The sequence below is a fragment of the Ammospiza caudacuta genome, chromosome 18 (genome assembly GCF_027887145.1).
Source record: "Ammospiza caudacuta isolate bAmmCau1 chromosome 18, bAmmCau1.pri, whole genome shotgun sequence".
Classification (NCBI taxonomy): domain Eukaryota; kingdom Metazoa; phylum Chordata; class Aves; order Passeriformes; family Passerellidae; genus Ammospiza; species Ammospiza caudacuta.
Window position 1 is genome coordinate 10,256,919 of NC_080610.1, and position 16,766 is coordinate 10,273,684.

The following is a 16,766-nucleotide window of genomic DNA, read 5'->3' on the forward strand; positions in this document are numbered from 1 at the left end:
ACCTCAGTGCATGAGATGGGTGTAGAGGAAGGAACACCAGCAACATTTCCTAGATGGATTTACTGAGCACCTTCTGAGCTGTCAGACAAACCAGTTTCAATGCCTTGAAGTGGGAGTGCTGAGTACAGGAATATAAACATCCCTCTCAAGATGAGCTTAAAAATGCATATAAAAATATAATTATAATACATCAGGTGATTACACTCATGTATTGAAGACATTTATTACAAACAGGCTGTCAGCTCTCATATAAAAGTAAAATATGTGAAAAATAAGAGCAGTCAGAGAATGCAATTCCCCTCAGTCCCATGGAACAGCAGTGAGGTGTCTGTTGATGCAGCCCCTGGTCACAGCCAGCCCCAGCAGCTCTGGGGGAAGGACTGGGATCCCAGCCATGAACAAGTCCAGAAATCCTTGCTCTGAGGAGAAATCCCTTCCAAATACCAGGTGGCAGTCTGCAAGTGTGAGAAACACAGCAAAGTCCATCCAGGAGCAGGAAGAAGGCTGCAGCTCTCCTCACAGAGAAGGGCTGCAGAGCACAGGGGAGCTTTCTGTGTCCCTAAGATCCAGCTGCTGACAGATGTGTTTTGGTAAGAGATGGCATCAGTCTAAACTGAAGTGCTCTGCAAAAATATCATTCTTCTTCCCAAACAAACCTCGTACAGGCTCAAACTCCAAGGGCACATCAACAGCCTTTTTCTTTACTTCTCTATCAAAAAGCTACAAAATAAAAACCAGAAAATATTGTCAAAATTCAGCACAGGCTCTTCACCCCAATAACACTGCACACTCTAAAGTCTTAAAACATCCAGCAAATAAACACTTCAAAGAAAAAAGCACTGTTGCTCATGCTGTTATTCAACAGACCATTTTCCTGGTTTGCCCTGGTAACCAAGTCAGTGTAGCTCCCTCCCCAGCAGCAAGGCAGATAACAGGACATGGCTGCTGCATGCAGAACCTCCTTTCCTCTGGTTCCAGTCATTCACAAAGGCACAGCAGCATTACCTCAGCAGCTGAGAGCTCCAGGAGCCCTGATATGTCATCCTCCATTTCAGACAGGGACTGGTTCAGGACAGCAGCTGCCTTGGCCACATCTGGGTGATAATGGCTCTGGAGAGACTGGAAAAGCAAAAAAAATGGGAGATTATCTAAAAGTACAGGGTAACACACATCCATCTGCACTGCCCATTTGTGGGTCAGATCTCCAGTGACCACCAAATTCCATCAGATCCAAGTTTGCTGCACCATGCTACTACAAAGTTTCAAGAAATCCTCATTTCAGGCATCTTTCAAAAACGTCAAAGGCTCCTCTCACATGGTCACATCCAGCTCAAGATAAATTCATCTATAGGCCATGCTTGCACTGCATGACCCAATTCTGCCACCTCACAGTGCCCTCATGCCACACCAAAGCTCCAGCTCTCCAAGATTCCAGCTCCTGCACATCACTCTTGCTACAGCCCCCTACACAAACTCCTCATCCATTTCTAGAGGATAACCTGGCTCGACTCAATTCACTTCCATCATGCTCACCAAGTTCCTCTCTCCCCTCCAGAGCCTGGTCCATTTACAGTTATTTAGTCTGTTTCAGCAAGTTCAAATGTGAGCTCACAAGCCACCCACTAATCAGCACATACATCTCTCCAGTGTATGGAATCCTTTGCTAGGATAGAAAATGATGCAGAGTAAAAGAATTCATCTCATTTGCAAGATAAATGTCAAGCAGGTTCTTGTGAGAGGGGCTGTCCACTGCCAACACATGTCAAGGAAGCAGCAAGGGTGGAAGAGACCCATACCAGAGCAGATGCTCATTTTGGGATGACATACCTGAATCTCCCACACAGAGCTCTGCAAAGCCCTGCTTTCAGATGGCTCCTCCTCCTCCATAACATATGGATCTTCTGACATATCTAAGGAAACAGGAGATACACAGCTAACACCCCCTGTGTGGTGCACATAAACCCAAAGGGAACACAACCTCAGAGTGGTGCTGCAGCCAGAGTTGCTCCTTCCCAAGTCATTTATGGTTCCAAGGACCATAAATCCCAGCATGACCCAAGAGTCACTGCTGGCAGCACTACAGAACCATGTTACTTTTAAAGAGCAGAGCAAGTAGAGCACTTGGAACAGCTTTGAGTTTAACAGCAGGAGCCTGCTGACCTTCCACAAACCCAAGGGACAGGACAAAGGCATCCTTCCAAACCTCAGAACTGCCATCTCCCCTTTTCCTCCACAGCTATGCTCCTCTTTATGCTGCCTTAAAGGCATAAAACAAGCCCCCCCTTACCTGCTGGCCCTGCTGGCCTGTGCAGCAGCACCTTGCAGGCGGGGTGCCTGCGGAACAGGTTGCAGATGAAGGGGAGGATCATGAGCAGAGCCTCGGGAGGAGCCGTGAGCGCCAGCCGCGCCAGCCGCTTGATGAACGCTGCCACCAGGTAGGCTGGCAGGTGCCTGGGGACAGCAGGGGACAGCCTGTTAGAGCCCTGGCAGGACAGCCAGCAGCCTCAGCCACCCCAACAGCACGGCAGGGGGCTCGTCAGGCTGTTCTGGCTGTGGAGTAAAGAGAAGCTTTAGGAATTGTGGTGTTTGTGAGGGTCCCCAGGATGAGGTGAGAGATGAGAATGTGACTCCAAGTTCTCAGAAGGCTGATTTATTAATACACCATATTATACCATACTATATGATATTCTACCATATTATATTATATTATATTATATTATATCATATCATATTATATTACATTACACTATACTACATTATATCATATTATATTACATTACACTATACTACATCATATCATATTATGTTACATTACACTATACTACATTATATCATATTATGTTACATTACACTATACTACATAATATCATATTTTATTACATTACACTATACTACATAATACCATATTTTATTACATTACACTATACTATATTATATCATATTATATTACATTACACTATATTATATCATATTATATTACATTACACTATACTATATTATATTACATTACATTACACTATACTATATTATATTACATTACATTACATTACATTACATTACATTATATTATATTATATTATATTATATTATATTATATTATATTATATTATATTATATTATATTATATTATATTATATTATATTATGCTATACTAAAACTACACTAAAGAAAGAGAAAGGATCCTCAGAAGGCTTAACAAGAATGAACAATTAAAACTTGTGACTGACTCAGAGAGTCCGACACAGCTGGCTGTGATTAGTCATTAATTAAAACAATTCACATGTTTGGATAAACAATCTCCAGGCTACATTCCAGAGCAGCACAACATGGAGAAGCTGAGGGTTCTCATCTTCCCAGGAGAAGAATCTTGGGCAAAGGGGATTTTTCAGAGAATATCACAGTGACAAGGAATCTCAAGTTTAAGCAGCAATGTGTTGTGTGCTGGCTGGAACAAATTTTGGGGGAATTTACATTCAGGGCATGAAATATCTCAGATCACTGTGAGAGTCAATCCTGACACGTGGCACCACTGCCAAGCACAGCCCCTGCACACAGACACTGTCATGGCAAACTTTATTCAGTCCTTCCATAAACTGAGTGCTTGGCCAGGGAACCTTAATTATATTCTTCTTATGTCATTTTGTGGGTTTAATTAATACACAGGCCATGATGTTAAATTTACATAACATTTCCAAGCACTGCAGCTGTTAATGGGAACATAAAGCTCCCATGTAGTGTAAATGTGCAGCATAATGCTTTTTTTAAAATGGTAAAAATGCAAATTTCTAACAGCAACCACAACATTTAAGCCCCTTCTTCACATCAGAAGATGAAAATGACAATTTTCAGTCACTCAGGCCTCACTACACCTGCAAGGCTCAACAAAGTTACCCACAGGTCTTGTCACTCTGTCCAAAGTACACGAGGACTACAAGGGGTTGGATATGAAGTGCCTGGTGCTGTGCTGCTCTTGGTTTATTTTATAACATATGACAGCAACTATATGACCAGCTGCCTATCCAGCTTCTTTCCTGTGTACAATGAACTGACAACATCAAGACAGGCTGTCAAACACTTCACATTTCAGTGCTTTATGTCTGCAAAAAGCCATCCATTTATCAACAGCTTTGTAATCTATAAAAACCCAGCAAATTTTACTTTTCCATTTTTACAAAGACAAGACAGAAAATTCATCACTTTCACCCAAAGTGGAACAGAGATCAAAAACACATCCATAAGCACTTGCAGCTCAAACTCTGATAACTAACTGCAATTCTTCCTTTCTGAAAATCTATGGCTGTGAGGCAAATCTTCAAAAATAGCACATGAAATGTTACACAAGACTACAATAATAGTCTCAGATTCAGTTTTCTCCACACAAAATGTATCTAATCCAGCAGGAACACTGAATACATTAAAATCCAGACATGTGGGAGACTGCTCAGGAACAGAAAAGCAGGAGGAAAATATGTGAGCACACATAATAAAGACGCTACTTACGATGAAGACAAAAAGAGATCAGTCAGGTGGAAAAAGCGAGCTCGGTACTTCACGTGATAGATGGAAGGGTCTAACAGGCTGTACAGCTTCTTGTAAAAGTCAGGGTACTCCCTGTTGAAAAAAAGGAAAAATACAACATCCATTAGAGGTGTACAGTGGGGCTGTGTCTAAATGTCTTTGTGCTTTCATTAAGAGCATCCCAGCCCACTGCTGGGCTCTGTTTAGCTCTCCTAGGCTTCCCTCTACAGTCACCACCTGAAAACAAACTGCAAGGTGAATTTATGGCTCTTGCAGTGCTCAGCCACCTTCAGGGTGTGAAGCCATGACCAGTGACTGCAAATGGTAGAGGATGCAGTGAAAGGGACACCAAAGACGATGGCTTCACTCAGTAATCAGATCAATGGAAATTGATTTTTAAGTGCTGAGCAACCACAGCCTAGAGAACAGACTATTTAGGTTCAGTTGTAAAAGAAATCAGACAGCCAAAAAAGCTCAGCATCCAAACAGCCTGAACCTCTTGTGCAGTTTGGCTTTCTCATGGGGAATTTCAAAGCCTGAAGGTGTGGTGAATCCATTTCAGTTCCTCTTACATAAAGACATAAATGCAAAAACCTATGTTCCTTTAAACAACATACTCTTTTTACTTACAGATTATGCTGATGAATCAAAATAAACAACCCATTTAGGGCTAGAAGACTGATTGCTCCACCTGTAAGAAAACAGGCAGATATCAACACAATAAAAATAACTAGAAAAAAAAAATCTTTACGTTTTTTCTATAATACAATCTTCCCAGAAGGAAAGCAAAACTGAATAGCTGAAATCAGAGCCAGTGTGATGGCTGAAAGGTGAAACAATTTCTTCTGCACCCCTCCAGACTCCCAAGTTTCTTACAAAGATTAGGCTGCAGTTTAGTTGAACAAATGTTCAACAACTGAGACATAAAAATGTGCTGCTTTAATTCCTCAGCAAAGTCACACTGGGGAGGCAAAGGTCTGCTCAGAAAGGACATTTCTGCAGCAATCTGTGGATCCTGTGTTTGGATCAGCAGCACTGGCTGAACTCTGTATTTAAAACAAATCACTCCAGTATTCTACGCTTCCCCAAAGCCTTAAAAATTATTTTCCTTACACACAAGGAGCAATGACATTGACAAACACAGGGTAAAATCATCTCACTTTCAGGGACAATGGAGTTGACCCTAATTCCTTAGCTCCATCCAAGCCAAAAGCACACATATTCCATCAGCCAGGGTGTGGTGCTGCATCCAGCAGAGCTTCCACGTCCATCTGTGCCATGCTGGAGGTGCCACAGAGGATAGAATGCTGTTCTCACTCACCTATGCCATAGGCCACTGTCAAGAAATCCATCATGAGAGTGGGCTCGTTCATGTAAGGCAGGACAGAGTCGTGCAGAATGACAAGAACCTTCTTGTAAAGGCCAGGGGGCAGCTGTGAAGGACAAAACAACAGAGAGGAACAAGCACTGCAGGGAGCACTCAGTCAGCAGCAGCAACCTGTGGCTCAAAAAGGCAATGCACAAGCAGAAGGGAATGTGACAGGAAAATAGAGAACAGCAGGAAAATACAGCTTGCAGCAGCAGTTCCCAAATGGGAGAGTTTACAGGTGACACCAAGGAAGTTCATTCAAGAAGCAGGTGCTCACAGCTAAGTGTCATCACTCATGTGGGGAAAACCACCAGGAAAAAGGCTGGGAAAGTTTCAGCTTGTGAGCAGAGATTGTTATGCTGCAGATCACCCTTATGGGCAGAGATGTTTAAGGTAGGGAAAAAAGGCTGAGGGTAAGGAGAAAAGCAGACAATATATGAGGTCACGTTTCTTGGCAGAGTGATCCCACAGAAATGGTCACTGGGCTGTTCCCACCCAACACCCAAAACATCCTGGGGTCCCACCAGCAGCTTCCTGCAAGGCTGGACACAGCTGCTAAGGATCAGCAATCCTTAAATTAAAGAGCAATGCAGATCAGAGGCAGAAATAACACTCACCTTGTGCTTCAAAAAAGTCAGCCACATTTTTTCAAACACCTGCCTGTGTGCCTTAAAACAGAATTGCAAACAGTGAGTTAAACACACTGGTACAGATAATGCTCTATTTTAAGCAGACAAAATTTCAATTCTAATGCACCAAATGAACAGTTACCTGCAGCTTTGAAAATTTCAACTCCTCACGGTTATCTAAGAAGAAAGAGAAACCAGATGTTGAACTTTAAATGGATATTTAAAAAATTAAGATGAACCTTTTTAACTTAGCTCTCCGATGCTCTAAAAACTTGGGCTGAAGTACCTAATTTGATACAAGGCCATAACAGACCCCCCTGTAGACTGAGGAATGTGGATTTTTAAGACTGTTTAGAATCACAGTGATCAAAGACGCAGAAATTCTTCATCAGCAAACAATAATAAAGTCTTTACACACTAGAAATCTTAACCTGATTTTCCTTTTCACACACAGTTTATCATGCAGAGTTCACTAACCTTGCTTGACCATAAATTTCACCATCTCAGACTCTTTGTTTGGCATGTTAATGGGTGAGATGAGGGAAAACACATTCTGCTGGTAAAAAGGCAGTGGCCTCTGAGGAAAAAAGGAAAAAACAAATATGAAGCAAGTTCCACATCAGAGAGCAAGATGCTGGGCTTCAATATTGCCCTGTTTCCAAGTACTGAATATATTTAGGAAAGAGAAAGAGAAAAGGATGACTAAAAACTACATCAATAAACTACACACTGGTATATTCTCTGTTGCAGATCAGAAAATTATCTCTGCTTAACAAAACTGGTGGAGCCAATGAAGGAAACAGGTTCTTCCCCTGCAGTAGAGCACACAGAATAAAAGTTCTCTGTGTGTCACCCAAGCTGTGAAGATTTGGGTAAAACAGAAGCTAGAGCTTAGACCAGAAAGAACAGTATGTGTCTTGAGTAAAGCCAGTCTTGGCATACTGATGTATATAAGAAAAAAAAATCAATGCCTCAGTGGGCACACTCATTTCTCTGGCTTCCAAATATTTCCATATACTACTAACTCCTCCCTGCTTCACACACAAGATTCACAACCCAGAGCAGCTCATCCAGAGCCACCTGAGCAGTAACAATTTGTTACCCCCTTTGTCTTTTGCATGACCTGCCCGATGCTGGCAGTGACAGCCTTCATGACAAAGTAGCGAACATCATCATACTCCAGGTACTCCTGGAAGCGGGAGATCAGCAGGGAGGCGTCCTCGGTGCTGGGGAGCAAACCATCAACAACCACCTAACAAGGGGTTTGGAAAGGAAAGCAACAAGTCAGACTGGAGCACTGGAGACCCACAGCAGTGGGAGGCTGAGGGCACATGAGTTTGTGTGCCATTAGGTCACTGACAGGAGGGACTTTTCAGGTCTGCAGCTTACCTTGAGAAGGTCACATGGAAAAGTTAAAGTTCCTTTCCACTCTATTTTGATCAGCGGATACTGTGCCTCCAATTCTACAAACTTCATGAGTGTGCAGAGTGCCTGCTCCTTAAACAAAAAAAAAAGAAAGCAACATCACAAAAAAACCCCCACAAAACACTTAAACAAGAACAGGGGTCAAACCCAAAGGAGGTACCTTCAAGAGGAGGAAGAATGAAATGAGATATTATTTCCTGAGAAAGCTGCATACTTGCTGCTGGTGAGCAGAGGTGAAGCAGAGCATCAGTGCTGTTTTACAGCCCTGCCTGCCCTCCCACACTGAAACACGGGGCGAGAGCCTCAAGGGATCCCCTGAACCCCCCGCGGGTCCGCAGCGAGCTCAGGACCCACCTTGACCTGGAAGGCTTCGTGCCCCATGAGCTCTCCCAGGCAGCCCACGCAGTCCCTGTAGCGGTGCCGCATCCATATCCTGTACTTGTCCTGGGCGCTGTAGCTCTCTGTGAGGGACAGACAGACACACAGACACAGGCTGGGCTGTAGCTCTCTGTGAGGGACAGACAGACACACAGACACAGGCTGGGCTGTAGCTCTCTGTGAGGGACAGACAGACACACAGACACAGGCTGGGCTGTAGCTCTCTGTGAGGGACAGACAGACACAGGCTGAGCTGTAGCTCTCTGTGAGGGACAGACAGACACACAGACACAGGCTGGGCTCGAGCCGGGCCGCGCCTGTCCCGGGCAGCGCCGCGGGCCCCGCTCCGTGCTCACCGCCCAGAGAGGCGTCCTGCTCGGGCAGCGGCCCCACGAACAGCTCCCCTCGCTCCAGCAGCGCCCCGAAGAGCCGGCCGCAGATCCTGGCGGCGCTCACGATGTCCTCCGGCTCCTCCTGGCCCTGGGGAACAGCGTGTTAGACCGGCGGCCCGGCAGCCCGCTCCCCTGGCCCGGCATAGCCCAGCCCGGCCCGGCCCGGCCCGGCCACGCTGCCCTCCCTCCCTCCCTCCCTCCCTCAGCCCGCTTCCCCGGCCCGGCCCGGCCCGACCCCACCCGGCCCGCACCGCCAGCGGCTCCAGGAGCTCGAAGACGCGGTTGGCGCTGGAGCGGCTGCCCAGCACGGCCTCCAGGCAGGCGGCGAGCGCGGCCTCCCGCGCCATGCTCGCAGCGGAGGAGGGAGGAGGAGCCGCGGCCGCTCCGCCTGCAGGCGGGGCCGGCAGCGGGGCGGGGATCGGGGTCGGTATCGGGATCGGTCCCTCCCGCCACCCACACCGCCCCTCCCGGTACAGAAGGCAGGGCGAGGCGGCGGTATAAAAATGTACACTTTATTACACCTTCAGGTAGGATACAGCACTATTCCTTATCATCCTACTGGGGCGAGTACAAATGTTCATCACTTATGTACAGGCTGACTTCCTAACACACTCCTGGGAGAAAGACACACCGAAAGGAAGAAAAAAATAATTAGAAGGGAAAAAAAGTAATGGTGACTTTTTATCTTCATCAACTGACCTAAACAAGAAACAATCGCCTCTTTAGACACCAAATCAGACCAGCACAACGACGTAGCCAACAGCTCTCCCACTGCTGGAACTGTTCCCCCCCACCCTGACCTTCATGCACATCATAAAAGCTAAACACTTAAAAGTAAAACTGGGGCTACCTAAGCAATATTTCTGGATGAGCAAGGCTATACTGTACACAGTGTCACTATCCATCACCACTGCATCTGCTTTGCAATTTAACCTACTCTGCTGTCAGCAGTGCCAGCTCCCTGGCTGGCAGGGAAGTTTAGGGGATGGCACACGCCAGGGGTTAGCAGGGTCAGGGGAATACTACTGCATGCAAAAACAGCTTTAAAAAAACCCAAAATGCCCTTGTATTTGTACACCTGAGGGTGCAAGAAAAAAAGTATGCAGGACAAAAGAGGTATAAATTAAAAAAATCAGGAACGCTGCCTGAACCAATGTTAACTTTGTGATCTGAACAGAATTGGCTGTACCTATCCCAACTAACACAGAGGAGCTGGCTGAGAATTCTTTCTTGTTTAAGCCATGTGGATTGCCAGGTACCAACAAGTGTGGATATACAGAGGTAAAAACAAACTACATGCTTTCCTTGCCATTAAATAGGCTCCTTTCCTAAAAGAGTAAAAAGATCACAGAATGAAAAAATAATTTTAAAACCATCTCAGAAAAGGAATGTTGTAATTTTGTCTGGATTTTACACATTGTGCAGTTTTATGGCCAAAGTAAAATAAATCCCTTCAAGTCACCATGGGCTTTTTGATTCCTCACTCAGTGCTGTTTGCAAATTCTGTTATTCACTGTATGCAAGAAAAGTAAAGAAACCCCCCACAGTTCTATGCAGCTTTTTGCTTTTTTTTTTTCTCCATAACAATAAGGCAAACTGATTCGGAGGAAGAGGCCACACTCTATTCACATCCAAAATACCCACCTGAAGATACATTCATTGTTAGCTTTAGTAAAAGAATAGTACAAAAGTTAGATCTTACTCTTTACACAGTTGAAGAATTAAGTCTTAGATTTAATTTCACTATTCTCCCCTTCCCCCAGCCCTCCCCACCCCCTAAGCTGAAAGCCGTGTAAAAAGTACTGAACATTTAAACATGTTGCAAGAGCAGAATGAAACTGAGAGATTCGATTTTATCAGCTGGAGATTTTTTGTGACAGAAGTCCCATGAGAAACAGCTATGGATCATCTGTTTAGCTGCATCTACTGAACAATTCTTTTACAAAAAAAGAAAATGGGCTACACTTTAATACACATTTACTATCAACACAGTATTTACGCAGCTCATGCCTAAAATATCCATTATTTTAAAGTGAAATACGAGAATGAGCACACAGGTTGGGTGATTCAGTAAACTGTACACAAAAACTACTAACAAACATTTTAAAAGACTTACAAAAATGGAGAATGAAACCTTTTTTTTTTTCCTTTTTAATTACATATACTTACAGGTTTTCACATTTATTGGCTAAACTTTGCAGGGAGCACTTCAAGCCTGTGTTAGATCTTCCAGGGGTCTTTACCACAGGGAAGAACACCACAGAGCTTTTGTACAGATGGGTAATACTGTGCAGTATCAGGTTCACCTGGTTTTGTGTGGCTTCACTGTGGGTACTGAGCACACACTGAACTACAGCAAGGAGCTGCACATGCCCACAGGCAGGTGTGGTATTTTAACACAGATGGATTTTACTGACATTCGTGGCAGATCACCATTTCACTTTTGAGAAGCTGGGCAGAATTTCAACCTAAGTAATGCTTGCTTTATGTGGTTTAAATGAGCACAGAGAACACAGAGGCAGAATGCATCTTGTACAGAGTTTGAGTGCTAAACAGTTGCTAATACACTGAAGTTACATGTGAGTTTTCATGTTTAAATGTTCACCAGCAAGAAACCTTCTGCTACAAAAAAAAAAAAAATAGAGGTGTTTTATCTTCATTTGGATGTTTGGAGTAGCTTCTCACTTGTCTCAGCAAACACAAAATCCTGTGTTTCTCTGTTATTGCAATAGTTCAGCTTGGTTTAGTAGGTGCCTTTAATCTGACAGTCGGTGTCCTCATCTGTACTTTTGCTTGCTGACTCTGGGCTTCAGGTGTTGCTGGTGTCTGGGCTGGGTTCTGTACACCTGGAGCCTGAACCTGGGGAGAGGCTGTGGTCACAACCTGCTGCTGGATCAGCTTCTGCTGCACCACCTGAGCAGTGGCAGTGGTTGCAGGGATCACCTGAACCTGCTGTTGTCCTGCTGTCGTCTGAGAAAGGGTCACGGTTTGGGGCTGAGCCTGTACCTGCACAGCAGGAGGAAAAGACAATTACAAAATGGTTCAGCATTAAACTGAGAAGTCCTTACATTTCTGCTCTACAGAAGGAGTCCTGCTTCCTTAGGTATTTGCTCTCTTAACTGACAAACATCTCAGACAATGATTCTGGGAACAGAGGCTCTGGTTTCACTGACAAACACCACTCTGTCACATTTTCTAGAGCCTTATAAATCAGAACTAGGAGCCAAAGTGCCTGTAACTCTGGTCTCTGCAGTGCAAATCCAAGGACATGCCCTCAGAGACATTCAGAAGGCAGATGAAAGGTATAGAAACCCTACCAGATATGTAGGAAAATTCCTGTACTCCATAAGTGAAGGAGCAGGGAAAAGAACAGAGGGACAGCCAGAGGACCCAAGAGGTTCAAATGCTGACTCTGCACCCATATTGTGACAATAAATACAGCCACTGAGGCTGCCCAGCAGTCTCTGCCATTTCCCTTTCAGACTACAGCTGCCAGTCTCTATTGCCAATTTATGGCAGAATAGTTTGAACTCCATCCAGATATCTAATTTTCATAGCTCTACCCAGAGCAAGGGAGAAAAAAAAAATCAACATCTCCTTGTTCAGAGGACAAGGTAATGAAAACTGAGCAGCTTCAGCTGCCTTTTTCAGGTGCAGAAGCCAAACAAAGCTACAAGGACTTCTGCAGAGGAAAAATTAACTCTTGAATGATCCAAAAGGATTTCAGTGGGAAGCACTAAAAATGCAGATAAAAAGAATGCCACATACACATAAAGACCATAGTTTAAAAAATATTTATCATGGCCTAAGCCTACTGCCACTGAAGTCACTGGTGTACATGGGAGGGAAATTATTTCTCTTTTTGCCACAGACACCAAGTCACAGAGTTATGCCACCATTGATGACTTCTGAAAATGATTTAGGAGCTCTTCCTGACTACAGAGGGCAACTCAAGTTATGTTGACTGATGAGGTTTCTACCTCCTGCTGTCCACTTTGCCCTTGAAGCATTCACATCTGAGGTGGTTATCAGACAGCTCACACCATTTTATCACCATTTGGAGATAAACAGTCACAGATTTTATTCTGCACTGAAACACTGCACTGTGAACTGTGGCAGATTAAGAACTGACTGGCCCAGATTTTTGTGCACCAAAGGCAAGAACTCCATCCACCCTCCAAAGCTAAATCATTCCTGCCAATCAACTGCCTAAGTTAGGCCTGTTGCTAATGATCTGGATGACATTGTTCTGAACAGTGATAATTAAACTGCCTGGTCCTTAGGGGAGGGGAACCAAACCACCTGAGCTTCTCCTGCCCAAGCCCTGTCTGTTACAGCACAGATTTGAAACAGCCACCACACCATTCTGCCTTCTACAGAGCACTTGGCACAGCTCTGTGAGCTGAAACAAAACAACCTGTAACCTTCAATTTGTCCTAATTTTTGTGGAAAAAGCTCAGATGGTGCTCATTAGTTCAATTATTTGCTATATTGACTATACATCACCAGAAACCAATTTTTAAGCATCTTTTCAGCTCTAGAAAACACTTTTAAAAATCTGTTTTTCAGTTTATCTACAGTGATGAATAAACATTGCTACATCTATGAAAGTTTTAGACCAGAGAATAAACCTCAGCTGATTCAGTATTCAAGATTTATTTTTATAGAAAGGCACTTGCTATATCCTTCAAAAATACTACCTATGCCACACATAAGGTGAAAAACACACACATTCCAAAAAAATGAGCTTTTGTAAAGATCATGTTTCTAGTGCTATATTTGAAAGAGCAAAACCTACCTGTTGAGAAACTGAAACCATCTGCTGAATGTTGGCAACAGTAGCCTGTTGCTGGACCACTTGTGGGAGTTTTGCAACCTGTAGTGATATGAGATAAAAAAAGATTGGATCAAAATAAAAAGCTGCTGATAGCAGCAAAACACCCAGGCCTGTTCCCGCTAAGTTGCAGCTTGGCATTTTCAGTGAGGTTGAATGTTTATGAAACAGTTTAGATCTGTGAAAATAACTTAGCTAGGGGAGGAAGATAAATATTTTCATTTTTAACCACAACAGAGTAATTTCATCCCAACTACCTATAAAACTGAAGGAAGGACATGAGTTCTAACAGGTTCCATTATCCGGGAGATATTTTGAAAGAGTAAGGCTTCCCATTCCTAACCTCCTTCTTTTTTCCTTGGTAAGGCTGATCCAGTTATGCAGAAAAGAGAGTAAGTGAGTTGTCACATACTCTTGGCTCCCAGAGATTAGGCTGTGATGCAACACCAGAAACAGGAAAACCTCTGGCTGAATTTTCCTTAGTAAACACAGTATGGAATCCCTTGCCTAATAAAAAGGAGTGACTAAATTATTTTATTTCAAAGAGGAAAGACAAACTTGCAGCTCACAGTTGCTCTGACTCACTGTAAGGCCACATATGCAGCACCACTGAAATTTATTAAAAAGTCAATTTAAATGAACATGTGACTAGAATTAAAATGAGTGAGTGCTGAATTCTACCTCACCTGTTGTCTTTACAATTCTCCAGTCCCAGTACAGTTTAAAGGTGTAAACCTGTGTTACCTGTACCTGAATCTGGGCCTGCACTTGCTGGGTTCCACCTGGTTTCTGAGTTTGGGAAATTGGAGTTGTTAAGAACTGGGTTTTAATGGCAGGCTGTGTAGCATAAGTTACTTTTTGCTGCTGTGAAGTCTGCTGTTGGGTCTGGACTGTGACCTGCTGAGCATTTATCTGCACAAGAAAAAAAAAGGCATTAATGACTACAAAAGGCAAGTGTATTTTAAAGAGCAGCTATGTGGGGGAAAAGAGACTAATTACATTTAATTATTGAAAAAAAAGCAATTCAAAAAATGAGCACTAGATGAATGCCTTCATGCATTTACACAAGTATTCAGAATTGAAGTATTTAAAGAAAAGTTTCTCTCTTATACACAACACTCACACAACAATACACTTACTAAAAACTACCAATCAACCACTTTACAGAAAAAATTAAGCACCTGAGAACCTGTTCTCTCTACATATACCTAAGATTCACCCCTAGAAATCCTGACTGACTCTCTAGGGGTGTCCTGGTCACCCAGAACCACTGCACTAGTTAATAGAGAACAGACAATGGTACCTTTTGCTGCACAGTAGCTTGTCCCTGTGCAACCTGGGGCTGGATGGCTTTCTGCTGCTGTGCTGCTTGGTGGTGCTTGAGTTTCAGCAGCTGCTGGACATGCAGTGGCTGTGCAACTACTGTCTGGCCTCCTGAAAATTACAGAAATAATTAGAACTGTAAGAGTCTTCAGTTTATTGCTTTGTACCAGTAATCACAGTCTGCACACACAGATTCTGCTTTTACAGACTTGTACATTTGCACAGGTTTGAGCAGTAACAACCCACTGATTTTAATGGAAATAAGACATGATTTTAATAGTGGAGAAAATTTCTTCTCCAAGGGCGTGAGTAAGACAATTTATTGTTCCAACAACAATTTTCCTATAAGAAAAAAACTGTCTATACTATAGGAGACTGGTATATAATTATATACATATATATACTTGGTATATAATTGTATTATATATAATTTACATACAATTCTTCCTATATCCAACTTGCTTTCACATACCTGCTGCTTTCTGTGGCTGCCCAATGGCAACACTAATGCCTGCCACAGTCACAGGGAGTGTGGTGACTCCTGCAGATGACACAACAGCAGCTGGAACAGACACCACTGGAGGCTTTGCCAGAGCAACCTGGGCTGCTTGTGGAGTCTGGGCCTGGATCTGTCCTTGTGCTTGGAGCTGGGAAGCAGGAACACGAGTCTAAGCAGTAAGGAATGAAGATTATTGTACCAGCACAGAAAGATTTGCTGCATATAACAGGTGATTATAAAGTGATAGCTGTAAATGTAATGGCTCCTGTACAGTGACACAATTCAGAAATGGTATCAATGGGTAAATAAATACAATGTAAAGGTACCTATGGTACATCTGCTCCTTCTGCAGTGCCAGAGCAATGCAAAGGGCACTTGTGAGTGAATGAGCAGTGCCCAGCTCATTTAAACCAGCCAAGAGTGAGATGTTTGGGACCGTTTTTGCCAAGTCAAAGGCAACTCACCAGGCGTGCCACTTGCAGGTTGGTGACCGTGGTGCCCGTGAGGACAGCGCCAGGACGAGGGGCTGTCACAGCAGTGAGCTGCTGGGTTTGCTGCTGCTGCTGCACTTGCACTTGTGCTGTTTGCTGCTGTGCCCCTTGCTGGGTCTGCTGGGCTGCCTGCTGCTGGGGGAGCTGCAGCTTCTGCTTCTGCAACTTGAGCAGCTGCTCCTGCAAAATTCAAACACCTCCATCATTTCCAATAGTTTACATCACAGGAGAAAAATAGAGATGAATCCAAAGCTTAAAAGGAGAAACATTCTGTACCAGACTAGAGCTAAGATCAAGTACCTAAAATGTAACTCTTTTACACAATGGCTTCCAGTGAGCAGCACTAAGTGCTTTCCATCCTGCCCTACTCTACTATTGCAAGTGCTGTCAAGACTCATTGCCTGCATGAAATTTTAGTAGGATGAAATTTAAGAGGCAAATACATGTCACTGTAGCCCAAGAAAACAGAACACAACACACACTGCTAAGGAAGCTTACAGTAATGAGAGAAATGTGCTACATTACTTCATGAGTGGTTCCTCACCTGTGACAGCTTCCCTACAGTTTTTATTTGAGCTGGAGACTGGGCTTGTGCCTGAGCCTGGATCTGTGGGACCTGCACCTGAGCAGCCTGCTGCTGCTGCTGCCTCAGCAGCTGGAAGTGAGCAGGGGTGATGGTTTTGCCTGATAGCTGGACTGTTGGTGTAGCTGTGAATAAAGAAAAAACAAAATGTTATGACAAATACATTTTAACATTCAGTTTCACTCATGAATTTCACCTGAGAAGTCAAGCTGTTAAGTGCTTATTTTTCTGTTCCTGCACACTTTGTGGATTTACTACATGTAAGAAGACATTATCATGAGCATGATGTAAAAGCAGAGTACATCATAAAAGAGAAGGGCCTTTC

At 43.7% G+C, this 16,766-nt stretch overlaps 2 protein-coding genes across 2 annotated transcripts in view; both read right to left on the reverse strand.

Moving 5' to 3' along the window:
* Window positions 1-207: 207 nt before the first annotated feature.
* Window positions 208-9,093, reverse strand: NOC4L (nucleolar complex associated 4 homolog). The gene is made up of 15 exons (XM_058816702.1): window positions 8,963-9,093; window positions 8,676-8,799; window positions 8,296-8,402; window positions 7,906-8,013; window positions 7,619-7,768; window positions 6,994-7,093; window positions 6,659-6,693; window positions 6,505-6,555; window positions 5,840-5,951; window positions 5,149-5,209; window positions 4,501-4,611; window positions 2,288-2,451; window positions 1,828-1,910; window positions 1,006-1,119; window positions 208-720 (listed from the first exon to the last, which is right to left on the reverse strand). Exons 1-15 carry the CDS (start codon window positions 9,056-9,058, stop codon window positions 604-606), a joined length of 1,533 nt encoding a protein of 510 aa, XP_058672685.1. The 5' UTR covers window positions 9,059-9,093; the 3' UTR covers window positions 208-603.
* A 134-nt stretch (window positions 9,094-9,227) lies between these two features.
* Window positions 9,228-16,766, reverse strand: part of EP400 (E1A binding protein p400) — a 45,743-nt gene continuing 38,204 nt past the window's right edge. Inside the window, exons 47-53 of the mRNA XM_058816591.1 lie at window positions 16,403-16,566; window positions 15,832-16,038; window positions 15,341-15,536; window positions 14,849-14,979; window positions 14,296-14,457; window positions 13,510-13,587; window positions 9,228-11,717 (exon numbers count right to left, since the gene is read on the reverse strand). Of these exons, the coding sequence (XP_058672574.1) occupies window positions 11,445-11,717; window positions 13,510-13,587; window positions 14,296-14,457; window positions 14,849-14,979; window positions 15,341-15,536; window positions 15,832-16,038; window positions 16,403-16,566 (1,211 nt within the window). The 3' untranslated portion in view covers window positions 9,228-11,444. The remainder of the gene's footprint in view (window positions 11,718-13,509; window positions 13,588-14,295; window positions 14,458-14,848; window positions 14,980-15,340; window positions 15,537-15,831; window positions 16,039-16,402; window positions 16,567-16,766) is intronic.

Bases quoted from the DNA above. Each gene is read 5' to 3' on its own strand.
- NOC4L (XM_058816702.1), bottom strand. From the start codon at position 9,058: ATGGCGCGGGAGGCCGCGCTCGCCGCCTGCCTGGAGGCCGTGCTGGGC. The intron at 8,403-8,675 runs GTGAGCACGGAG...TGTCCCTCACAG, and splicing joins GCAGGACGCCTCTCTGGGCG to AGAGCTACAGCGCCCAGGAC. The intron at 6,694-6,993 runs GTTAGTGAACTC...CTTTCTTCTTAG, and splicing joins GAAATTTATGGTCAAGCAAG to ATAACCGTGAGGAGTTGAAA.